We start from the raw sequence: 26,544 nt of genomic DNA, 5'->3' as shown, positions 1-26,544 counted from the left end.
GTTTTCCATAATATTCAGAATGCTACCATGTTTTTATATATAGATTATGTATAAAAAAATTACAAACCATATGTTTATTTATGATGGTACATCCTCTACATGTGGGTGAATAAGTGAAGCATGTCAATCTTGCAGCAGCCCTTTTTTTGTAATAAATTGGTTTTATATAGGTTGTTATCACATTCAAACAGCTCAGATGATTTTGTAGAATTTTCACTTTATGAAGTGCAGTGACTCTTGCTATATGAGCAAATATTCTCATGTTGTATTGTTCATTATGTTCAGGCAAGGGAAAGTGGCAAACAGCTGATTGAGAAAAGTTGGATGTTACAATACAAAGCAAGGGCTGGTAGATGACAGTTCAAGTGCAGACAGTAAAAATGGATGAAACACAGGGAAATAATGGCAAAATAAACAAACACATCAGTCTATGGAGTGGGGGAAATGGATGCTCAGTAAATAAATACTTATGAATAAAATGAAAGACGTGGAAGTCCTTGGTGGAGAGACTGACTACGATATCATCGGCATCAGATAAACCTGGTTCTACAATGACATGGATTGGGTAAACATATTGAGATACAGATTACTTTATGGAGACAGAAATTACAAACTGGGAACCAAGTTCTTTTATGTGAAATGTTTTGGATTATAACGGATACATATCTATTTTGAACATATGCAGACAAGGTGTAAATCCTGTGAATAGAGATGAGAGATAAAAGGAAATTAACTGAAGGCATCTGCAAGATTGCAGGTTAAGAAGAGAGATTGGACCATGCATTTTACAGTCAAATGAGGGAAGCATGTACAGGAACAGATGCAGTTGTTATGGGTGGTTTAAATTTACCAGGGACAGACTGGGGAATCTGTAAAGAGGAGAATAGGAATAAAAACATGATGCTGAACACACTATGGATTGTTACATGAAAACAATTGGTCAAGCAGGGCATGAGAGCTAGGGCATGATTGGATCTGACACTAAGTAACATAAAGGAAATGGCAGAGCAAGTCAGGGAGCATCTTGGCAGCAGTGACCATAATATGGTGGATTTGAGGTCCGACACGATGAAAAAGAGAATGAGTACAATGGGACATTCAACTTTAAATAACCAGATTTTGAGGAATGAGGGAACTGGACTGGACAGCACAGATAGAAGCGCAGAGGAAAGTGGATCATCTTTAGAAACACTATAAACAGACACCAGTAATTTCTGCAGAGGTTCTCCTGATCCCCTGCTGTAACTTTGGTGGAAGTTTGGCAGAAACCCACAGAGAAATCCCGTTTACTCAATTTCTCCATGGTTTCTTCCAAACTTCCACCAAAGTTATGGTGGGAGATCAGCGAATGCCCGCAAAAATTCTATCCCAGAGTACAGAACAAAAAATATGCTACTGGGGAAGAAGGGTAACAGAGAGAAAAGACCAATGTGGGTAATTCTCACTTAGTCTGTTTATACCCCTTTGTAACTTTCTGCTCCCATCCATATATGACTCATTGGCGTGGACTTTCCGCTTGATTGCGCTGGTTTCTGCAGCTCATTTTGCCCCACATTGGTGTAACCGGCACAAAAAACCCGCAGAATTTTAAAGGGAAAATTGCGTTCAACACAAATCAAGTTTCTACAGTCCATGCCCACAGGATACGTTATTCACCAGTGGGAGTGTCCATTAATTGTGCTTTTTTAAAAAACATTACGTTTTAAAATACTGCCAGATTGTGCTGGTTCATGGCCAATTTTGAATTCACCACTATGCAAATTCGTGTGAGCAAAAACTCAGGGGAATAAAAACGCTTCAAAACGGGAGCAATTTTAGACGAAATTTGCACCTGAATCGCCAATTGCAGCCAGAGCGGAAACTTGGCCCCACTATGTCTCTTAACTTGTAAACTTGGATATACAACTCTCTATTCTTTCATTCAAGTCATTAATTTAGATTGTGAAAAGCTGAGGCCTAAGTACAGATTCCTGGGGAACACCACTTGTCACATCCCACCAATCAGAGAACTTTCTTTTCACCCTAATCTCTGCCTCCCAATTATGTCACAAGACTATCAACAATTCCATGCACTTTTATTTTTGATAATCTCTTCAGCAGAATCTTATAAAATGCTTTATTCTTAACGAAACACAATTCTTAAGGAAATATATTGAACACAATTATATGTTTGAAACTGGCCCAATAGTGCCATGGTATCTTTAACATTAATTAGCTGAAGGATGCCACCTCAGACACTCGCTTAGTGTATGGGAATGTCAGCCTGAATGATGTCCTGAACTCTTGGTATGGGGCTCAAGTCTATAGCCTTCCAATCTAGTGAAAACTGTGCTACAAACTGAGCCTAGACAACACCTGTATCTAGACACGTGTACATGAACGAGTAAATATACTATGTATCTTTTTGCATGTGTAAGTTCACTGGAGCTGAATTTCCTCAACCTTTCCACTGAATATCCACGGTAACCCGGACAGAGGGTGGGGGTTTCGATGGCATGACTTGGAAAAGGCCAAGACCGGATACAGCAGGACCCAACCTTAGTTGGGAAATCTTGCTCAGTGTTATAAGGGGTATAGCCTCTGCCCACCTTTTACAAGGCCACCCATGTCAGAGGGGGCAAGGCCGGGTCAGGTTATCCCTGTTTCCCTGAATCATTAGACCTGACATAAGACTGAAGGCCTGTATGCTCAGTCAGAGAAGGTCTACCAGCCTCCAGAAGGTTAGAAGTGGACCCAATGGGTGTTCCATGCCAGAGAAGTAGCAAGGACTCCTACTGATTATGGACAGTTAACCTCTCCCCCCGCCCCCCGCCCCGCTCCCCCGCCCACACACACACTCCCAGGATAGCTGGAGGATGTCAGCATTTCTGACAGCATGGAACAGGCAATTGTCTGAGAGGAGTCAATAGTGGCGCTGGTGCCTACTGGTCCCATACAAATGGGATGGTCAGTGTGATATCAGTGCAACTGTTGGCATGGCAGCCTGCAGATGTTTAGTCCCAGTATGTGTCAGTATGATTGGATGCTTTTGATACTGACAGAGTAACAGATTTGCCTTGCTAAGAAGTCCACCTTTTTGCTTTTATATTTCTGAATTTTTTTTAATTACAGATTAGTGCAGGTTGTTGGCAAAACAAAATATCCTTGCTGTCCGTCCTGAGAATAAGTTGCTGAATCAGGATAATTTGCTCACATAATCTTTCTTAATAGAAACTCCATAGTTACTGCAGTTTGTTATAGAAATTTACAGCGCAGAAGGAGGTCATTACGGCCCATCATGTTCGCGCAGGCCAACAAAGAGCCACACGGCCCTCGGTCAGCAGCCCTGAAGGTTACATATAAACCTATGAACAATGAACAATGGCGGAAAGGTAAAGAGCACCCTGCCCAACCAGTCCGCCCCACACAACTGCGACACCCCTTGCACCGAAACATTCTACACTCCACCCCAACTGGAGCCATATGATCTCCTGGGAGAGGCAAAAACCAGATAAAAACCCAGGTCAATTGGGGAAAAAGAAAATCTGGGGAAATTCCTCTCCCATCCATCCAGGCAATCGAAACTAGTTCAGGAGATCACCTCGATTCCCTACAGTACTTAACATCGTATCTGCGCTGGCCAACAAGAGGTTATCCAGTCTAATCCCACTTACCAGCTCTAGGTCCGTAACCCTGCAGGTTACGGTACTTTAAGTGCCTATCCAAGCACCTTTTAAATGTGGTAAGGGTTTCTGTATCCACCACCCTTCTAAGCAGTGAGTTCCAGACCCCTATAACCCTCTGTGTGAAGAAGCCTCCCCTCAAATCCCCTCTGAATCTTCCACCAACCACCTTAAAACTATGCCCCCTAAGAAATATCATTTATTTGGTTCTTGTTCTTGGCAAATAATATCATTCCAAAGTATCTTTATGATTGCATTGTCCGGCATAATGCCCATAAAATTCCCTTGTTCAAATCTGGTGCTCTATAGACACTGGCGGCCTCGAGGAATGGCGTGGAAGACTCGGGGAGCAGCGTGGAGGCCTCGAGAAGTGGCGTGGAGGCCTCGAGGAGTGGCGTGGAAGACTCGGGGAGCAGCGTGGAGGCCTCGCGGAGCAGCGTGGAGGCCTCGCGGAGCAGCGTGGAGGCATGCCACCTCAGGGAGCAGCGTGAGCAGGTGCAGGAGGGCGATGGCAGCAAAGAGTGACGTCATCAAGGTCCAGGCCTGTGATTGGAACGTGGGCAGATATAGCAGGAGCGGTGAGGTCGGGGCGAAGGAGCGGCGAGAGACTGTAGAGGGACGTGATCGCGGCCCAGGGGAGGGGTGAGTTCAGGGCCAGGGGCCCAGGGGCAGCATGGGCCAGCCCACACTGCAATATGTGTGCATACTAGGTCTGTGCAGCAGAGCTGGTCTCCAGTCGTCTTGGGTAATCCTTACCACTGGACCAAGACCTAGCTCTGTCAAGCCTGTATGGTGGCTGGTGTGCAACGGCCACCACACGTTAAAAAAATCCACGCACAGGTATCTTCCACCCTTCAACATGTAGTTCAGGTCCTTCATAGAAACACCTGTGAACTCATCCTTTTTTGGCGTGGAAGCAAGTCATCCTCGTTTCGAGGGACTGCCGATGAGTGAGTGACTATATACATGAGGTTATCTCCGATTCCATGCACCTTAATTTTAGCTAGTCATCTCCTGTGTGGAACTTGTCCTGGTTGATGTTTAAATGTTATATTTTGTGGCAACACTCACCGCTTGTCTTCCTTATACCACTCGAAATCTGCTGGTGGGACAGCCGAAACTTCACAGTGCAGCATCCCAGAACGCCCCACTGCAACGTCTGCACTCTGAGCATATTTAATAGTGGGAGCATCTGGAAAACAACACAAATCCACATGTGGAGAGCAGCACTGAAAAAAATGATTACTACATTGTGAAACTATACTTGCCGTTCTTCGCCAAATACTGTTGTAATTTTAGCCAATAATAGCGTGCAAACGCTTAACGCATTCAGGATTTTATTTAAGTACTCATTTGAGTGCGAGATATTAGCCAGTTTAATTTAAATGTATTACCACCTCCACCGAATGTCAGACAGAAGAATGTCATATGATTATGTGAAGCATTCATCCATTCATATCGCCAGCAGTAATTTTTCAGCTTTTCAACTCGTGTTCCTGGCAGGGTACCATGTCCATTAGCAGTACATACCTGCAAATTGGACACCTCCATGCCATTATTTTCTGCACATTTGGATGAAAAATCACAGGCTGGAAGTGCACAGTTCCCTGATGTACACTCTGGCCAGGGGAGGGCTGAATTAGATAAGCTCCCCTGTAATGTTCTAAGGACGGTACAATTTCATAGAATAGTTTTCGTTGCACTAGCTGGGAATAGAATTTGGGATCTTCCTGACCTGCATCAGTATCACTTCATATATTGCATTAACCCACTGAGCTAGCAGGGGGCCTAAGCTGCCTTTCAAAATTCTGTACATTTAATAGAAGTAGGCTCTGAAATTCCAGAGGTGTTCTCCTAATCTTCCGGCACTCATTTGACGGGAGATTTGCGGAATTGTCAGGACATGGAGTAGATAGCTGAAAAGGACTTTTGACGCCACTTCTCTGAGGGCCCCGCAGATCTTCAACCAAAGTTACTGCGGGAGATCAGAAGAAGCCCTGCGGAACTTCCAGCTGTACTGTAAATAAGGATGGCGCACATTGGAGTGGAGTGTGGCTTCAATTCCTCACAAAATCTCAGCTATTCTGCCAGGCTACGTACTGAACAGAAGACAGGTACTCCCTCACAGGGAAAGAGTGAAGATCAGATAGTTGTGTCATCCTCCTCATGGTAATTTACTGAGCTGCAACAGCCGAGCTGTAGAAGCAGGCTGTTTGGTTCCGGTATGGTATGTTATGTTATTGAGATTTATGCAAATATTTTTCTCATACTCTGTGCCAAAAACAACGCCCCTACATAAGCCATTGGGTGCCATTAACTAGATTGTGCATTTAGAAGGTTAATGTCTGGTAATGTTGTGAGCCCAGGAGTTGAAAAGAAGCTCATGACTGTATTTAGCCCTTTCTTGATGACCTAAATTGTGGCTTAATAACAACAGGCAAGTCAAAGCAAAGACAACACAGCAGATGATAGAACTAAACTCTAAACCTTAGAAAAACACACCTAGCCGCTACTCAGCAAACAGCCGCAAATGTAATGCTCCAATTCAAATAGGAGGCAGACAAAAAGCAGGAAACTATAAACCAGTTAGCCTAACATTTGTGGTTGGGAAAATGTTGGAGTCCATTATTAAAGAAACAGGAACAGGACATTTGGAAAAGCAAAATTTGGTCAGGCAGAGTCAGCATGGATTTATGAAGGGGAAGTCATGTTTGACAAATTTGCTGGAGTTCTTTGTGGATGTAACGAACAGGGTGGATAAAGGGGAACCAGTGGATGTGGTGTATTTGGATTTCCAGAAGGCATTTGACAAGGTACCACATAAAAGGTTACTGCATAAGATAAAAGTTCTCAGGGTTGGGGGTAATATATTAGCATGGATAGAGGATTGGCTAACTAACAGAAAACAGAGAGTGGGGATAAATGGTTCATTCTCTGGTTGGCAATCAGTAACTAGTGGGGTGCTGCAGGTGTCAATGCTGGGTCCCCAACTATTTACAATCTATATTAACGACTTGGAAGAAGGGACTGAGTGTAACGTAGCCAAGTTTGCTGATGATACAAAGATGGGAGGAAAAGCAATGTGTGAGGAGGACACAAAAAATCTGCAAAAGGACATAGACAGGCTAAGTGAGTAGGCAAAAATTTGCCAGATGGAGTATAATGTTGGAAAGTGTGAGGTCATGCACAAAAAAATCAAAGAGCAAGTTATCATTTAAATGGAGCAAGATTGCAAAGTGCTGCAGTACAGCGGGACCTGGGGATACTTGTGCATGAAACACAAAAGGATAGTATGCAGGTACAGCAAGTGATCAGGAAGACCAATGGCTTTTATTGCAAAGGGGATGGATATAAAAGCAGGGAAGTCTTGCTACAGCTATACAGGGTATTGGTGATTCCACACCTGGAATACTGAATGCAGTTTTGGTTTCCATATTTACAAAAGGATATACTTGCCTTGGAGTCAGTTCAGAGAAGGTTCACTAGGTTGATTCCGGAGATGAGGGGGTTGACTTATGAGGAAAGGTTGAGTAGGTTGGGGCTCTACTCATTGGAATTCAGAAGAATGAGATCTTATCGAAACGTATAAGATTATGAAGGGGCTTGACAAGGTGGATGCAGAGAGGATGTTTCCACTGATGGGGGAAGACTAGAACTAGAGGGCATGATCTTAGAATAAGGGGCCGCCCATTTAAAACTGAGATGAGGAGAAATTTCTTCTCTCAGAGGAATTCGCTGCCTCAGAGAGCTCTGGAAACTGGGACATTGAATACATTTAAGACAGAAATAGACAGTTTCTTAAACGATAAGGGGATAATGGGTTATGGGGAACGGGCAGGGAAGTGGACCTGAGTCCATGATCGGATCGTTCATGATCGGATCAGCCATGATCATATTAAATGGCGGAGCAGGTTCGAGGGGCCATATGGCCTACTCCTGCTCCTATTTCTTATGTTCTTATATTATGTAGCATATGCACTCCTCCTTAAAGGGAGCAAACAATTTCAGCCATGATGTTTCATTAATATTATTAATACTGGACATCAAATAGCATCTCATAATATCTTTACATGAGGTTTCTTGCTTATTTCATAAGACTCCTATTTTTCTTCTGATGGCCGCAACAGAACTGATGAACGTTGGATGTGGGGCAGGGGAGAGGAAAGGTAACTGTTTTTTATCGGCACAGCTACTGGCAAATCACCAACGGGGTGGAAGTCATTGTCCCAGCATTCCCCCTAGCTAGGAAGACCGAAAGAAAAAGAGGAAAACGGATATATGGGCAGTCAGGTTTTAAACAAGAGACTCAGGTGTAGGCCTGGGGCCTATAGTTGGAACCTAAAATACAAGAGGTCAGTATTTTGCAGTTAGGCATTGCCTAGAAAAAAAGGTGATGCCAAAAATTCAAGTAAATACGCTCATAAAATAGCACATAGTTTATTATTTGCCATATCCCATTTTTCAGGAAAGAAATAAGGTTGAGTTAATTAATTGATACTTGCTTTGACTGTTATTCTATATGTTCACTTGACTCATCTTGTCGCATTCAAAATACTTACCCCATATCATTGGCCTTCAGCACCTGACTGGCTGCACACAAACACACTAAAGGAACTGGCTCAGTGAGCTGCTCATCAGTCAGTAAAGGGTATCACTCTTCCAGTAACAACAACTTTAATTTATAATAGAAAAAATTTGCATTTATGTAGCGCCTTTCACAGCCTCAAGATGTCCCAAGGTGCTATACAGCCAAATTTTGAACAATAGCCGCTGTTGTACTGCACTAAACACTCTCAGCTAATTTGCACACAAGATACTGCTTAAACATGGTCGAACCAGATTTAGCAACAGATAATGACCAGTCCTATGTCAAATGCATGCGATCTCTCGGGCCCTCACAGTGTAAATTGTATGTAATTCTCTGCAATAAAAGGGTATTAAAGGAAGGAGGTGGTGGAAAAGGAAGAGAGAGGGCAAGAGGACTGAGGGCAAAGATGATTTGATGGGGGCTTGAGATTGAACGTAGGGTAAATTAATTGATTACATAAAAATTAGCAGAGAGTTAGGCACAGCCAGGAAGTTCGTAGAGAAGGAGCGAATGAGGAGATGTCGCCAATCCAGTGGTCAGTCCAGAGCTGGCGAAGCTGGTCGGAGAACTCACAAGTCTTGAGGAAAGTAAAATAGTTAAGGGCCTGAGAGGGAGGAAGGAGTGGTCTGGAGTCTACAAGGGAGGATGGAGAATGTCAGAGTTTGTCTCTGGGTATGTTTATACTGACATCATGAAATAATCAGTTCCCTGAAAGAGTTCTTTCTTTAAGGTAATGTGGTTTAACCCCTAAAAGTACTGCACTGAAAATACAAAACAAAAATACACCACCAACAAAATATTCAATTTTGTTACAGTGTGAAGTTTGCGTACATCAAGGAGTTAACATTTCCTCTGCTGATAGTTTTACCGAAAAACCTGATGTAGATACAAAATAGGAAATGCTGTTTTGTAGTCATGCCTAAAAATATTACTATAAGTATTGACAGAAGAAATTTCACCCACTATAAGAGAATGGCAATAAATTTGTAGAAGGCAGCGGCTAAGCCACAATTAGATTGTGTGCAGTAATGGGCACCATGTTATAGAAAGGACTTTGAAGCTAGGTTCATCAGGGTGATGGCAGAGATGGGAAACTATAATTATGAAGAGAGACTCGAGATCCTAGAGATATTTCCACTGGAGCAGAGAAGGATAAAAGATTTAATGGAGGTTTCTAAAGTTGTGAAGGGTTATGATACAGTGAATAGAAAAAGACCATTTAGGGAATCACTGAAGAGGTCATCAATTTCAAATTGTCAATGACAGTGAGGAAAGAGGTTAGAAAACAATCTTTATGCAGAGTACTGCGGATGCTGGAATCTAAAATAAAAACAGAGAATGCTGGAAATCTCAATGGGTCAGGCAGCATCTGTGGAGAGAAAAACAGAGTTAACGTTTCGGGTTGACAAAGGGTCATCGACCTGAAACATTAACTCGGTTTTTCTCTCCACAGATGCTGCTTGACCCACTGAGATTTCCAGCATTCTTTGATTTTATTTATGCAGTGTTGTTGGAGTATGGAATGCTTTATCACATGGAGTGATTGAGGCAGAGGCCAAGATATCTTTAAAGGGAAAACATATTTTGAAGTAGGGGAAGAGACAGGGTTATGAGAAGAGAGTAGGGAAGTGGGTTTTAGTTATGATTGCTCTAGCAAAGAGCTAGCACAGACAGAATGGGCTCAATGTGACCTTGAATGTGTAAGTTCACTGGAGCTGAATTTTCTCAACCTTTCCACTGAATACCCACGGTAACCCGTGCAAAGGGCGGGGGTTTCGACGGGATGACTTGGAAAAGGCCAAGACGAATACAACCTCAGTTGGGAAATCTTGCTCAGTGTTATAAGGGTTATTGCCTGTAAACTCCCATAGTTCATTCGGAAGAAGGAACAATAGAACTGATTGCTGCAGAAACTGCACTGCAAAATAAACTAGGCTTTTCCACCAGCAACAAAAGCTGCAGCTGGCAATTGTGAAAGTGCTTCAGGAATCAGCCCAACAATAGAAGTGCAGCATAAAAACAATGGTACAAAGCCAATTCTACATAATGTAATACAATGGGGGTGTAAGTGTATCTTACAGATTGTAAAGGCATTCTTCCAGTGTTCTTTTATTTTTAAAAGCTTTAAGACTTAGGCCAAGATATCGTCCCATTAGGGAGCAGTAACACTCGGGAGGCGCAAGACTTTGCGGCAGGTGCTGAAATCTTGCCTCTCTCGATAAATTCGGGTTGCATCCCCGGGAGGAGGTGGAGCACAAATCAAGCACTCAACTTCCTTCCGGGGGCAATAACGGTGCGCATGCCTCAGCAGCACTACGCATTGGGCCGCGTAGTGCTGTCGCGTCCGAGGGGCCTCAATTAAAGGGAAAGGCCCACGCTGCAGGCTCTGTAAAAGAAAAAGGCACCGACCTAGACCACTGGGGAGCGGGGGTGCCGCACGATCAGCCCAACACTCAAGCAGAGTGCCGGGCTGAATGATCGTGGCCCGACCCCGCGAAGAAACCGCATCCGGAACAGCAAAGGAAAGGTCATTTTTCTTCAGCAGTTGGCCACCTCCCTTTAATTTTCGCCTCAGTAGCGGCCGGCTGCCTGACACGCATTTTCTGAAGCTGTCGCTGTTACCACCCGGCGCAGCTACAGGGGGCGAAACCCAATATTGGGTCCGGGGGCGCTAATGGGGCGATGCATACAGCAATAACGTCAAGATCTCTGGGCGCCAGAGATCGGGGCGCAATGCTGTGGCGCCTTCGCTAAACAGCCGCTACTGAGGTGGTGTTAACAGTGCCGCGCCCAGTCGTGAACTCATTTAGCTCAAAGTAGCTGAATTTCTCCCCCTTATTCTTTGAGATTTTTCCAGGAAAGTAAAGTAAAAGAATCATGCAATGTTTGATTTGAAAGCACCTGATCTTATCAGTAATAGGAATCATAAAATTGCTAATTGGCCTATAGATTACGTAGCCCGATATACTTAAAGCAAACCAAGATAGTTAGATCACAATCTCTCCTACTGGCAATTTCACTATTCCAGCTGAGATGCCAATCTTCAGCCATGAGTGTTGTTTACAATGGCACTAAGTGAAGGCTAATGGCGCTGGTTGAAGAAGGAATGGAAAACTTACTGATTTACAGAGCTATCTTGTACTTCAGAGTGAGGGAGTGACAGAGGTGCTTAATGAGTTTTTACAGTGGAAAGTGAAATTTGTACCATATAAGTACCTGGAGAATATGTGGAAGACACACTGTTGGGGATAAATATTAAAGAGGAAAATGTACTAAAACAATTCATGGAATTACACTTAAAAAGTCACAAAGCCTAGTTGATATGTTTCCCAGAATACTGCAGGAGGTTGGCAAGGATGTTGTGAAGGTATGAACCATAATTTTCAAGAATCTTTGAATATGGGAACTTGTGCCAGTGGATTGGAAATGGTCACACCCCTGTTCCAAAAGGGGTAAGGGCTAAGTCAGGGAATTATGTCAGTTATTCTTAACTTGGTTGTGCATAAACATCTAGGGGTGGAATTTCTTGGAGTGGTGTAATTGGGAAGTAACACCTATCCTGCTCTCATTTTACTGATGCATATTTACACCTAAATTTCCTGCCAATATCCTGAACATACGTCAGTACATAAAAATAGGCATAAATTTGTGGGAATTTTAAATTTGGGGGACTAAACGACAATATAGATCAACAAGCAGCCATGCAGTTGTAGATTCAACTTGGTTAAAAACATTACTATTTCTTCATTTATAAGAATAAATTAGCATAAATTTACACACATAGATTAGCTGTGTATGTAGATAAATATGAGTCTCTGTGTCAGACCAAGAGTGAGCAAGTAAGAAATATTGATTGCGGTTTTTAATTATATTGATGGGAATGAGCAACATTTTAACTAACCTAGGAAATGATATACTCAAGCAAATGATCACTTTATGATTACAATCTGCACATTTCAACAGTACCCAATTAAATGAACAATTGTGTACTACATCAATAAAATATTTCTGTGTGCACTAATACATGACAAGATAATTTGGTTTAATTCTTATTAGATTCTATTCAGATTTCAATTTACAGATTCATTTGATTACATTTTTACTCGCAATATTTTTTGGTGGATTGGTGCAATTATCAAGATATTGAATGGAAGCTATTAAAAGCTTCCCTGCACAAATGCCTTGTAAAGTTTGACTAAATTACTTCTATTTTTAAAAAAGTGAAACATGTGTCGTTCAATATTATGCTAAATCATTAAACACCTGTTTAAGCGCAGAACTTTTTCTCCTTTTGGAAGACAAGAAGAATGAAACAAAGAAGCTTTGAGAACTACTTACAGTTAACAGTGATATGGACTTTTTTCTCATCGGCAGAGGAAACTTCGTTGGCAGCTTTGCACTGATAAATGCCCGCTTGGTACCTGCTGATCATGAAGATTTCTAGGTATTCCTCTTCCTCTTCGATTTCCCTGGCTAAAATAGAAGTTAAAAAATTTACTATTTAAAACAATAATATTGCACATTCACTCTCTCTCTCTTGCATAAAACTCAACACATCTGCAGGTGAAATGGATTACAATTCACATTTGTCGAGGTGTTTATACATCATGCCCAAATTCGGCTTCTGAGTTGTTCTGCATGAGTCAACTCAATATAAAAGATACCACTAGAGTTCAGCCATCACCATCAACAAGTACAACATTGGTTGAATACCGCACAGTCTTAGCTCACCTTAACAATATCTTAAGATCAGACAGGACTCAAATTGATGTGCTATAACTGAACTACATTTACCAAACTACAGTTAACATCATTGTAAGGTTCACTTTCAATGATTACAGTGATATACAATTACAAGAACAACTTGTATACTACTTCTCACCTATAGAGAAGCATCTCAGAGAGGGTGGAGGAAGTCACAAGGCTAGGGAGTGGCAAGACAAAGGAAGGACGAGGATCTTGGAGCCCAGCAAGAATGGATGTATTGGCCTTGGTATGGGTGAGGACATGTGCTCCAGCATTAGCTTAATATGTTAACGGATCTGAGGCCAGAGCTATAACTGTTTATGTGAACCAAAGAGGATTGCTTCAATTTGCTGATGTTGAGCTGGAGACAATTATGTCAAAATAGGTAGTTGGAGAGGACGGAAGAGGTGGAAAGGTAGAGTTGAATGCTGTTGGCGTTGATGAAAACTGATCTCATGCTTCTGGAAGATGTTACTAAGCAGCAGCAGGTAAATGATGGTGGAAGGGGATAAGGATGGGGCCCTTCCATACACTACAGGTGACTGAATCAGTATGAGAAGAGAAGCCATTTGAATGGACAAGTTAGATAAAACCAGGAGAAAGCAGTGCGACAGGGGTACACTGTGGGGAGAAACGTTCAAGGATGATAACACCTCAAAATCATCTATAAAGGTGAGTGATATTTAGCATAGAAAAATAGAATTGATTTTCATTATTGCAATGGCATAGTATTACTGGGTGTAACTCATAAGAACATAAGAAATAGAAGCAGGAGAATGCCATATGCCCCTCGAGCCAGCACCATTCAATAAGATCATAGTTGATCATCAACCTCAAATCCACTTTCCTGCCAGATCTCCATATCTCTTGATTCCCCTCGAGTCCAAAAATCTATCAATCTAGCTCAGCCTTGAATATATTCAAAGACTCAGCATCCACAGCCCTCTGGGGCAGAGAATTCCAAAGATTCACAACCCTCTGAGTGAAGAAATTCCTCCTCATCTCGGTCTTAAATGGCCTATCCCTTATCCTGAGACTATGCCCCCCTAGTTCTAGGCACTCCAGCCAGGGGAAACAATCACTCAGCATCTACCCTGTCAATCCCCTTCACAATCTTGTATGTTGCAGTGAGATCACCTCTCATTCTTCTAAATTCCAGAGAGTATAGGCCCATTCTACACAATCTCTCATCATAGGATAGCCCTCTCATCCCAGGAATAAATCTAGTGAACTCAATATAGTACAAGTGAATTACAGTATTGCAACCCTATTTGGGTACAACATAAAAACATGATGACAAAAGAAAAGCCTTGGATGCGATAATGCAATTCAGTGCACTTAAGGGAATCCCTCTGGCATCTTAACTGTCCTAACCTAGCATGTATCTACATTTTGAATGCCCCTAATGTGGTGATGTTATGTGCAAGTTTTGGGTTCCAGTAACCCACTGCTGTTGAGGCCTCAGCCTTGTCTTCACATTTACCTAAATGACAGGTCCTCTGATAGTATTAATCATATACTTATTGTGGTTTAAACTCAGAAAGGATTTGACGCCATATGTAAAGTACTGGAAACATCTGGGGCTTAACTTAATTTAGAATACAGTATCATGGTGCTTTCTTTGTGCCCTTAGATTGAGCGAAACATAACTGTGTCCTTCAGCTGCAGTTTACATTTGCGTACACAAAATCTGGTATAAAATGCAAATCAAAGAGGCACATGTACATGTTTTAATTCTGACTTCAGGATTTGATAGCTATTATCTGCCATTTTAAGATGTGACTTACGCAGAACAGCATTTTATCAATACAAGAGATAGTTGAAAAGATTCCTTTCCCGGAAGTTTACAATTTCACAAATCTAAAGGAGGAAAAAGTAGGCATAGATAATTTGTACTTGATTTTTGCTTGGACAATGCAACAATGGTTATAAGTACAGCCCCATGGCCATGGCCCAAAGTCACTTTCTTCCTCAGAGAATACAGAATATATTTCCTTGTCAGAATATGTTTTTGTACAATGAACACAAATATCAGTAACAATTCCCCTTCCTTTCTTTGCTTGTGGCTGTAGTAGAAATTTTGACTATCTGCCCAAATATTTTCTGCTATCTGCGACTGAACTAAACTAAGACAAATGTGTTATTTGGGCAAATATAAAATGACAAAGTTTACTGCGTAATATCTCTTGCACTTGGAATCTTGAGAGCTTCAGTACATTATGCCAATTCCTTTAGCAATACCAGCTATTATATATTATGCATGATGTGTTACCCTCAACCCTATTTATTGTAATTGAAAATATTAATATTGAAAGAGTGGAATTTGAAACGGAGCAGAGCTCATTATTTAAAGCGTGGACACGTTTACTGGAACAAAATGAAAATGAAAGGGCAGGTGAATGATCGAGTATTTAGCAGCTGTGCTGTTTTCATCTTGCAGTCTAATTTCAGCTAGTGAGCAGCAAAGTAACTAACCAATGCACACAATTACTTGATGTATCTGTAAGAAAAGAGTTCATTAAAATTTAATAAATGCATCAAATTCATGCTGCACTGGACTTGTTAGGGCAGAAATTCTGGCGTCCCAGGTCCATGCTGAGTGTGTATGGACCCGGGAAGGCATCGGAAAAGCCGGTTTTCAGTGTATGCGAATTGCGCGCTGAAAACCGGCTTTTCCAATGTCTTCCCGGGACCGTACACCTGAAGACTGCCCTGAGGAACTCCTGCAATGATGTCCTGGAGCTCTGCTGATTGATTTTCAACCAACGCAACCATCTTCCTTCGAGCCAGTGGAGAGTTTCCCCCGATTCCCATTGACCAGTTTTATGAGAGCTCTTTCATGCCACACTCAGGTCAAATGCTGCCTTGATGTCAAGGGCAGTCACTCTCACCTCACCTCTGGAATTCAGCTCCTTTCTCCATGTTTGGACCAAGACTGTAATGAGGGCTGGAGCCGAGTGCTCCTGGCGAAACCCAAACTGGGCATTGGTGAGCAAGTTATTGGTGCGCAAGAGCTGCTTAATAGCATTGTCAATGATATCTTCCGTCACTTTGCTGATGATTGAAAGTAGTCTGATGGGCGGTAATTAGCCGGATTGGGTTTGTCCTGCTTTTTGTGGACAGAACATACCTGGCCAGTTTTCCACATTGTCAGATGGATGCCATTGTTGTAGCTGTATTGGAACAGCTTGGCTAGAGATGCGGCTAGTTCTGGAGCACAGGTCTTCAGCACGACAGGTAGATTGGTGAGGGCGAGGTCAAGTAGGTTTTTCTCTCGTGTTGATTCTCTCACCAGCTGTCGCAGGCCCAATCAGGCAGCTATGTCCTTCAGGACTCAGCCAGCTCGGTCAGTAGCGGTGCTACCAAACCACTATTGGTGATGGACATTGAAGTCCCCCATCTAGAGTATATTCTGTGCCCTTGCTACTCTCAGTGCTTCTTCCAAGTGGTCTTCAACATGGAAGAGTACTGATTCATCAGCTGAGGGAGGGCGGTAGATGATAATCAGCAGGAGGTTTCCTTGCCCATGTGTGACCTGAAGCCATCAGACTTCATGGGGTCCGGAGTCAATGTTGACTGTATACCACTGTGCTACCACCTCCGGTGGGTCTGTCCTGCTGGACAGGGATGATAATAGAGGAGTTTGGGACATTGGCTGAAAGGTATGATTATATCAGGTTGTTTCTTGACTAGTCTGTGGGGCAGCTCGCCTAATTTTGGCACAAGTCCCCAGATGTTGGTGAGAAGGACTTTGCAGGGTCAACTGGGCTAGATGTGCTGTTTTCATGTCCATAGCTGGTGCCGAGGTCGATGCCGGGTGGTCTGTCCAGTTTTATTCTTATTGTTTCTTGTAGCAGTTTTTTTACAACTGAATGGCTTGCTGGATCATTTCAGAGGGCAGTTAAGAGTCAACCGCATTGCTGTGGGTCTGGAGTCATATATAGGCCAGACCAGGTAAAGACGGCAGATTGGGTTTTTATGACAATCCAAAAGTTTGTTATTCCAGAATTTTATTCAACTGAATTAAAATTCCACAACTGCCATGATGGGATTTGATCATTTGATCATTAATCCAGGCCTCGGGATTACTAGTCCCCTAACTTAACCATTATGCATTGGACACTGGTCTCAGAAAATCCAACCAAAATAAGCATCAGCATAAAAGCAGCTAAAGATCCTATGGTGTTATTCAAAAATGTGCAAAGATTTCTGAGGCAAAAACCAGATTAATTAATCATTCATCTCATTGTGGTACACTGGATATTGCTGAAATAAAATGTCATTCATAGAAAGTGTAAGAATTATATTTTACACGATTTTGCTATTCATTTTTGTTTTATTCTGGAACCTTTACTAAGCTGTTTTTTTGGACTGATTTTGATTATGTTGGATTCCAATTCTTCGATTTCTATTTAATTATAAGCCACTTACCATCTGATCTACTTATACAGGTTCTATTGAGGGAAGCAAAAAATTGATGGCAGAGCTCCACTTGCCCCTCTTGACTCCATCAAATAGTTTTAGGGATATACAAATAAGAGTGACTTCTGCTAAAAGAAGCATCAGAATTGTTTAACGTGACCTTGATTGAGGAACTGGCATATCAGTTCTTAGAAATGTTTAGCTCACTTAATTTGTTGTAAACAATTGAATGAGGATGAGATACAATTCAAAACAGCAGAGTGCAGATTGTTAACTGCAAGATCATTATAAAAGTTCTATCTACATGACAGAAGAATTTTGCATAAACAGTCACTTAATTAAGAGCAAATCCAAATTAAAATGTAAATTGTTATGTTCCTGATGGAAGTTTGAATTGTTGTCAAAATCTAAGCCTTGTCAATATTGGATATAATTTAGTTCCAGAGAAGGCATCTCACAATGAATTACACTTTCGCTGTTTCTGAAGACGGGAACTCAAAGTTCTACAGGACTCACTCAAGTAGCCACTCTTCATGCATAAACCTACACAGGATAGGACATGGGGGGGAATCATATGCAAGCCCAGTTTTGTCCTCACTAGATATCTATATGCACACTTTCCAGTGGGGTACTGGAAAACAACCAGAAAGGGAAATCTGACTAATTTTCTTCCTTTCCTAATGCTCCCAACATCACAAATCAACTCATTAAAAAAAAATCAAACCGAGAAACTGGCTGGTCTGCATGACTAAATACAATACGAGGCAAAGCATTTACTCACTGAGCCATTCTGAAGTTCAATTTCTATATTAAACAAGTGTGTGTGAGAGAGGATTAACAGAAGCACAAAAACATTCCTTCAGTAGATGTACCTCTAGTGTAAGTTATTTTTAAATGGTGTACCTGAAAAATCTCCCATGGTAAGGTTACGATGACAAGTAAACGGGTAAAGTATGTATGCTACAACTTGTTTCCTATGAGCCCATTATACATTGCTATTCTGTAAAAAATATTCAGACAACCTGTAATTGTTTACTGTGCATTGCTATTTTACAGCAAGGCACACATTCTGGGTGCAACATACAACTGGAACTCTTATCACACTTAAAATAACTTCACACAATAAAAGCATAACAAATAGACTCCCAAATTGGGGCCAGTAATGATTCCCTAGATTTTGGGGAATCCATCAATGTAGGAAATTAGGCACAAGTGGCATGCTACTGTTAATATTCAGTAGAATAGAGCTGTAAGTGGTAGCTCTCCTGAACAATGTATGAATCACTGATGCATCCACAGGCAGCAATTTTGTATTGCAGATAATGCCTATGCTAGCCTGTACAGAGATAACCTTGACTGTTGGTGCTGCAGCGATGTGCAGAATGTTTGCAGGTGCCCTTCCAGCAAATGCACAGCTCTACAACTGCTTCCATGGTAACTCAGAGCCTGTGGAGGCAGCTGCCTTCAAGACACCAACAACAGACATTGTCATATAGGTGTGATGGGACCTGCAGAGATCACTGGTGTCGTAATGATGGTGTGGGCAGTCCTGGACTGGTGCCAACTGATTTTCCTGGCATGCCTTTTTCCATTTTCTAACACTTCATGCATTAGAAGCTGTGGATGGGGCACTCTGAAAGGAAAACCAATGAGTATTGAAAACTTGCCTTGAATAAAAATGAATTGTCCTTTAGAGCTCCCTTCCCCACATCCAAGAATTCAGCTCGAGTTGAATGGGCAGAATCATTGGGCGAGGTGTTACTCAAAACTCAGAAAATACAGAGCTGCATGTCAGTATGTATTAATAATGTATAATCAAGCCATCACAGATCCTATGCGAGAATACCAAATGCCAGCAGGAAAGGCTAGCCAGAAAATTATGCAGCCGTGGTCAAAGTAGACATCCGGCAAAGTATTAGAAAGACATTTTTCTGATGCCTGCTCATACTAATGATGTCTAAGTGAGTAATCAGAAAATCCAGCCTCACATCCCCAAAGAAGGGGATCTAATTTTCTGAGTGTGACCTCCCAGGATTTACACTTATAGGGCCCAAATTTGGCCAGTACAGATTTCTGACACACTCACCAGAGGTGCGCCACTTTTGTGGAAAAAGGCGCCAAAAATCTTCAGGCCGAGTTTGGCCACTCCCCAGCCTCTCCTCGATGGTGGTGCAGTGTGGCAATTGGATTCGGGGCAGAGCCAAGTCCCGGCGCTGAAAACAGTGCCAGGACCTCTGCACATGCGCAGTAGCTCCTTGCCCCCAGAATCTGATAGTGTGCTCTGTAGGCTGTGTGGGAGGGGCCCGAAGCGTGCCGCCCCTATCCCTGGCTGAATGGACTCCCTCATTGGCAGCCCGCTGCCTTCCCTTCACATAAAGGTAGGACTTCTACTTTTTATTTGTTATTGATTGATTGATTACTTATTATTTTGGTCTTGGTGCTTTAGGTGCAGGGTTCCTTCTATTTTTTATTTGTTAATTAATTGCTTATTACTTTTTGTGCTTTGTTTAGTGCTTCGTAAGTCTTGGTGCTAGGTGCAGGTCCTCTCAGCTTCCTTGTATTTTTTATTTGTTATTGAATGCTTATTTTTGTGCTTTGTTTAGTGCTTGGTGCTTTAAATGTACTGACCTGCACTGATTTCTTAACTCTTTGCAGGGGTTTTCTGTGTGGGCCACAAGTGGCCACATATGCTGGCCGAAGTTAGTTTGGAGCAACTATTAGCTGTCCAAACTAGTTTAAATGGCCAAAACAGGCGTAGGTGGCTGGTAACGCCCCCTTTTGAAAAAAAAACGAAACTAAAAAAAATCCTAACTAACTCACTTACACTGGTGCAAATTAAGTGTGTAGAATTGCGATTTTTAAGTTACTCCAAAAAAAGCAAGTTGCTCCAAAAAAAAAGCTACTCCTGGCCAAATTTGGGCCCATAGGGTTAGATTTGGGGAATTAGCATTCCCAGCAGAGATGCATATTGGGAATTGTGCAATGAGATGCATATTGGGAATTGAAGTCCAGAAGTCAGCTCTTTCCCTATGATTAAACAAAAATCCAGAATGGAATCTATAAAAACACCATTGTTACCTCAGCTGAGACTCTCCCTTGAGGAAATATGGGGATTTGCAATGGACAGGTGAATAATCAATGTAAGGAAAATCTCCTGTTTAGGAGCCAAAGCTAATCTCAAAACAAAGTTTGTATTTCAATCTACAATTAGTAATAGCACAGTGTTATTTATTCTTGATCTAAAAGTAGTAGCCTCATCAACTCAACTGTTGATATCTGAAATTAGAAATATTACTGCCAATTGAGTGAGAATTTAGGAAATTTTGCAATCTTGGTGAGCATCTTCCAGGTTGTCCTCAGCTGTTCTCCAGGGACTACATACATGACCCTTGGTAAGTTAGGCATGGACTAAAATTTGGTCAAAATTCCCGCCTTCCTTAGAGCTAAAGAACAACCTAATGCAATTACTTGACGAAGTACCAAGAGAACAATTTAACTGATTCACCTTTGACACACATGACACTTGATACATCTGCTGGCCATTTATTGGGAAATAACTAAAACTTTGTGGATTTCAGGTCTCAGTGATGCTTCAACAATGTTGAACAGCAGATCACAAGATAGGTTTGGTTGAAGAAGGCTCTTCGGCCCATTTGATTTCATCCTTTCAGGGTGAACAATTCTACCATCTTTGCATTACAACATCTACATGTTTCTTCAATGATTTTTCAGCTCAACCACTTTTCCTGTCAGCCTGTTGATCAAAGAATAATTCCTGCTATCTGTCCTAAATTTTTCCCTCCTGACCCTAATTGTGCAAAACGCAGGTAGCTCACTAGTGGATAATGACACATATAAAGAAGTATGAAGTTCAGATTTTACTTCCTTTTTAAACAGCGTCTTTTGATGAATATCTTTGGATTCCTTTATTCAAACTGAAAATGTTGTTTCTCGTAATTTGGATTATTTCTAGTGTTTAAAAAAAAGAGGATTGTCACCCTCGTGTAGCAGAAATATCTGATGACATTATGAAAAAATCAGCACTCCCAATTTTAAAAAAAAAGGAAAAGATCAAAGCAACCCCATCACAAGCATTGTGCATCAAATAACAGATTTTTGAGTTATTACATTCCATAATAGTTTAATTAGGACTGAAATGGGAAGAAATGTCACTTACATCCCAAATTGAAATAGTGAGGCTAAAAAGGCACAATAATGATGGGCATAACATAATTCTACACAAAGAAAAACAGACCAACAAATGACTCAACCCATTCACAGTTGAGCCTCGGTAAGTTGGATGGTGATACTTATCAACCACACCCATCTAAAAGTTAGCAGAGCTCCATTGGGAAGACACGCTGATTACTTGTAATAAATAATGAGTTTCTACATTATACACACACAATATATACTAGAAAGATACTTCATCAATGAACTCTAAAGAAATAAACATGCTGGATGATGGTAGATTTTCCTTGTTGATATCCCCTCTCCTTCCCTCTTGGTATGAGGTAGTTTACTTATAAATAACTGTTCAATTTCACACTTCAAGATTTTTTTACGCCATTGGTTGATCCCTTGGGCGATGTTAGTCATGAGTCACCTTTTAAAGCAAATAAGCAATTTGTATTTATTTTGTTTCCTAGCAATATATCTAAAATCAGTAGTTGTATCTTGGCGTGGATCTGAGCTGTGAACCTTCATGAATAGAGCTAATTGTGGAATTAGTTAACAATGTGATCCCATTGGACCCCAGAAGCAGCAGCTGGACCCTGCCCTTCAATAGAAATCAAATGTTACTCGTCACATATTTCAATATGATACAGCAGATTAATAAATGTTCCATAGATCCATATCTTTCCAGAATTCTATTATATAATATTCATCTATGTAACATTACAGAAAACAATTTTCTATGATAAAATTGAAGAAATATTTGCATGTACGGAAAGCTAATAAAGCCATTGAGTGCTCACAAAATTAATGCAGAGATATCAAGGAAAAGCATGATCTCCAGATAGAGTTGGGGAAAAATAAATCTCGATGGACAGTGATTGCAACTTCTTCTTGACCCCTGAGTGTGAACCGCATTTTCTGTGTGCATTGGAATTGGACATGTGGCCAGGGCATCAAACAATTTTTGTGCTCACACTGTGGATTTCTGACCAGGGGCATGCTTCACCTGCCTGCCAATAAAATCGCTGCAGGATGGTATCGAAACAGGAGAAAGAACCACTCGGTTTTTACTCACATTTGCCACAGCAATTGTATCCAGTAAAAGCATATTGAATATTCTTTCTTCCCGTGGGAGGGAGTGGTGAGGAGTTAAAATGTCCTCTTTAATGATGAGGTTAGAAAAGGTTTCTCTACATTTAGAGGGTGTTTAGAATGTGGAGGAACCATTGTTGATGCAGAGTCCTTTTTTTTAAAAAAAGGAATAAGATTAGATAGTTGTTTGAAAAAGAGGATATTAAAAGGCATCTGGAGAAAGCAGGAGAGTGGGACTCATGGAGAAAAACAAGTGCAGACTTGATGAGCTGAACGGCCTCCTTTTGTGCTGTAGCATTCTTTGATTCTGACAAGAAGCTCAATTGCAGAAGCAGTCAGCATCTTGAAAATGCTTTTCTTTATAATTTGAAAATAAATTTTAAAAAAGCAGTGGTTGTGTCGTCATCAAATAAAGCATAACTTCAGTTCAAAACAACTGAAATCATATTAAATGATCTAGTTACCATCAATAAATCACTAAATTACCCATTTCCAAGCAATCAGAAACAGAATCTTACTTTAAGTTCACATTTTCCACACGAATTGTATCCAGTAAAAGCATATTGAATAATGATGATTATTATTGCTGATTTTCTCAGTTTTTTGCCTCGTCAGTTGCCGCCCCCTGCCCCTGCCGAATGACAGAATGAATTGATATACTGATTTTACTTGATGAGAGGCCAGTTTTATGGCCAGCATTTCTGTAGATCCAATCAACATGTGGTGTAGCTTAATTCATTTTTACCGAAAAATGAAGGAACATGTTGGATTTGGCAAACTTTTTGCATTTAATAAAACAGTAAATTATCAGTTTTCAAAACAATCAGAAACACAAGCTGGGTTGGTGCCCATTTTCCCTAAATTGTATCCAATGAAATCATGTGGCATATAGTGTTGTAAATTTTGTTTAATTACATTGCAAAGCACGTTGAGTTGAATATTTTTACCAAATAATAAAGGTTTGTGGGCTCTATACCATAAGTATTCTACATTTCTATGGAGTACTTTTCAGCTTTGGGGATGTAGCAAGTGAATTTGAATAATCTAATAATGAAAGCGTTGTCTCTGTTGCCATTGCCCACATATACAAAATAAATGCGGTGCCGTAAATGGAGGGGACGAATATGACCCATAATTTGCACTCTGGCACTATGTGCTGTGGAACGCAAAGCAAACACACTTTTGTTGTGATGCAAAATCAAAACAAAATGATTGAGAAACCTAAGGGAGCAAGGTTGAAAAGAGGAAGAGGAAAACTGGAGACAAACAAGTAGTTAGATGATGTCAAGTGTGGCTTTTGAAACAAAACTTTCATGAAACCAAATGTATTGTAAAATAAATCTTCATTATTATTGAGTGTCACAATATGAATTAGATTTATGTAAGCAACATGGTAGGAACAATATCCTGCTCACTTTCCCTCAAACTGCATGTGGGGTAACATCCTTTTTAGGCTTCATCACACTGCACCTCAACTAAGAGGCTGAATACGTAGCCTGGGGTCTTTGACCATAGTATTCTACAACTCACTGCTGAGTGCAAGCGTAGCTTGGGTTAACTTGTTTTCTAATTTTTAGTCACTCAGGTACGTAGAACCCACTGAGACTAGGGAACTTATTGTAGGAAAATTTATATGCGTAAGAGAAGACACGCCTACAAAATCCGTCAAAATTAAGCCGCGCCCACAGAACACTAATACAAAAGCAAAATTCTGCGGATGCTGGAATCTGAAATAAAAACAGAAAATGCTGGAAATACTCAGCAGGTCAGGCAGTATCTGTGGAGAGAGAAGCAGAGTTGACGCTTCAGGTCGATGACTCTTCATCAGAGTGATGAAGGGTCATCGATCTGAAACATTGGGGTCGAAATTCATAACTGCCAGAAAGCTGGCGTACATTCCATTTAAAAAAATATTTTACCATCGGGTCTAATGAGGCGGGCTCTCGATCAATTTTCATCTGTTTGCCGTTTTTTTCAGGAGCGGACCATAATGGGGGCAGAAGTGGGGACGGGGCGGATTGTCCGCCGCTGTCACTCAGCGGCGGAGCGGTGGTGACATCATTGCGCGTCTGCGTCATCATGTACCTCCCATCCTTTAAAGGGGAAATAATCGGCGAATATTCAGGATCAACCACTGGGCCACCAGGGAGGGTTTCAGCTGGGCCAGCTGCCTGGCACCCAAGAGGGGATGCGAGGCTGCCTATTGGCAACCCGGCTGAACCCAGAGGCACAATAGTCCGGCCAACATGGAAGCCAGCCGGCAAAAACTAATATGGAGGCGGCATTGGGCCCTCGCCTTTAATGGCTGGCACGCAACCAGGGCTTGCAGTCAGAATAGAAGGTGCACTGACAGAAAAAGCAGTCGGAGGCACCGCTCGGCGGGGATTCGATTTTTCAGGCTGAACATGGACGGGGGTAGGGGGTCCCGGCAGTGCAGGCACTGATGATGCACTTACGGCTGCTCGGCAGCAGCGGGGCAGAAGTGGAGACCACCAGAAAAACCCACCTGCCTAATTTAGCTTGCAGCGGCCATTCGACCAGAAATTGGCGGCCATTGGATTCTACCACATGGCCGCCGCCAAACAGTAGTAATGGGCCTTATCCGGACCCTGAATTTCGGCCACGTTAACTCTGTTTCTCTCTCTGCAGATGCTGCCTGACCTATTGAGTATTTACAGCAGTTTTTGTTTTTATTCCACACCCTCAGAAACTTCTTTCAGACTCTTGCATTGAAATTACATTTTAAAAACTTTAAAAAACTTTTTAAAACTTTTAAATCATTTTGTAACTTTTAATTAAACAGCAAATTGTTCCTTAACATTAAATTTAGATCTAAGTATTTTAGAGAACATTCATGTTACATGTTGATTTTTGAAATGTAATACAGGTTGAACCTCTCTGGTCCAGAAACATAAGTGGTTCACCTTCGGCATCAGCATCAGTTTCCCGCGCTTCCTGGCTCTCAGTGATCAGTGTGCAACTGTCACTTTGCGTGGGTGGCGTGCCAGTTTCCCGCGCTTACACAGAGAGAGAGCGAGACCCAAGTTTCGCAGCCGGAGCCGGAGCATGGAGGAAGCGTTCAGGGGCCCGGGCACGTCTTCAGGTACCGGCAAGCCTAGGCTCGGCGTGACATCCTGTGGTTCGGAAAATTCTCTGTTACGGGCACCAGTCATGTCCCAAGGGTGCTGGACCAGAGATGTCCAACCTGTATCTGTATGAAATCATAGCCAAAAAACTCCCGCTAGGTTTTTGGAAATAAAACATCTGCTTCGGAAAGAGTGGATGCAGAAAATGAGATTTGTGTTTTTTATGTACTGCAATATAAGGCAACTAAACCAAAAGATAATTGTGTTTTCCCACCTTCTCCGTATAAAATTCACGTGCAGCTACATATAACGTATTTGTTACAATGTCTGCTTTCTTGCACACAGATATTTGTATAAAGTTCTGCAAAATGTGTGGATATTAAACAGAATTAAAAATGTCATGTGTTCATTAAAGTGTTTGGTCTGCCACGGCTTTGTATCATTTACAAACAGCACATGAGACGCTGGAATGGTAAGGCTTTTTGCTACAGAGAACTAATAAAAGCACGATGTGTTCAGTACAAATAGTTTGTTTCTGTGGATGGTTTTCTGGTAACAGTATAATTTCAATTTTATATTAACTTACTGAACAATTTGAAAATTCTGCAAGTTTTAGGGGAGAAGTTGTATTGCTTAATATTATATCCGCTGCTTGCTTTCGATGTTCAATACAAATGGATTTCTTTCACAGTGAAACAGGCTCCTGTGTCTGCTTTCACTTCGCATAACATTTTTGGACATAATTGCTGGACAATTGGTGGGCAATTAG

General features: G+C 41.5%; 1 protein-coding gene across 2 annotated transcripts in view; it reads right to left on the bottom strand.

Annotated features, from left to right (window-relative positions):
* The window catches only part of lsamp (limbic system associated membrane protein), a 1,086,137-nt gene that overhangs the window by 137,112 nt on the left and 922,481 nt on the right, over positions 1-26,544 (bottom strand). For both annotated transcript variants that reach the window (XM_070893384.1, XM_070893385.1), the window contains exons 4-5: positions 12,589-12,723; positions 4,734-4,854 (exon numbers count right to left, since the gene is read on the bottom strand). In XM_070893384.1, coding sequence (XP_070749485.1) covers positions 4,734-4,854; positions 12,589-12,723 — 256 coding nt within the window. The remainder of the gene's footprint in view (positions 1-4,733; positions 4,855-12,588; positions 12,724-26,544) is intronic.

Source organism: Pristiophorus japonicus, chromosome 11 (genome assembly GCF_044704955.1).
Source record: "Pristiophorus japonicus isolate sPriJap1 chromosome 11, sPriJap1.hap1, whole genome shotgun sequence".
Classification (NCBI taxonomy): Eukaryota; Metazoa; Chordata; class Chondrichthyes; family Pristiophoridae; genus Pristiophorus; species Pristiophorus japonicus.
This window is presented reverse-complemented; position numbering and strand designations above follow the sequence as displayed.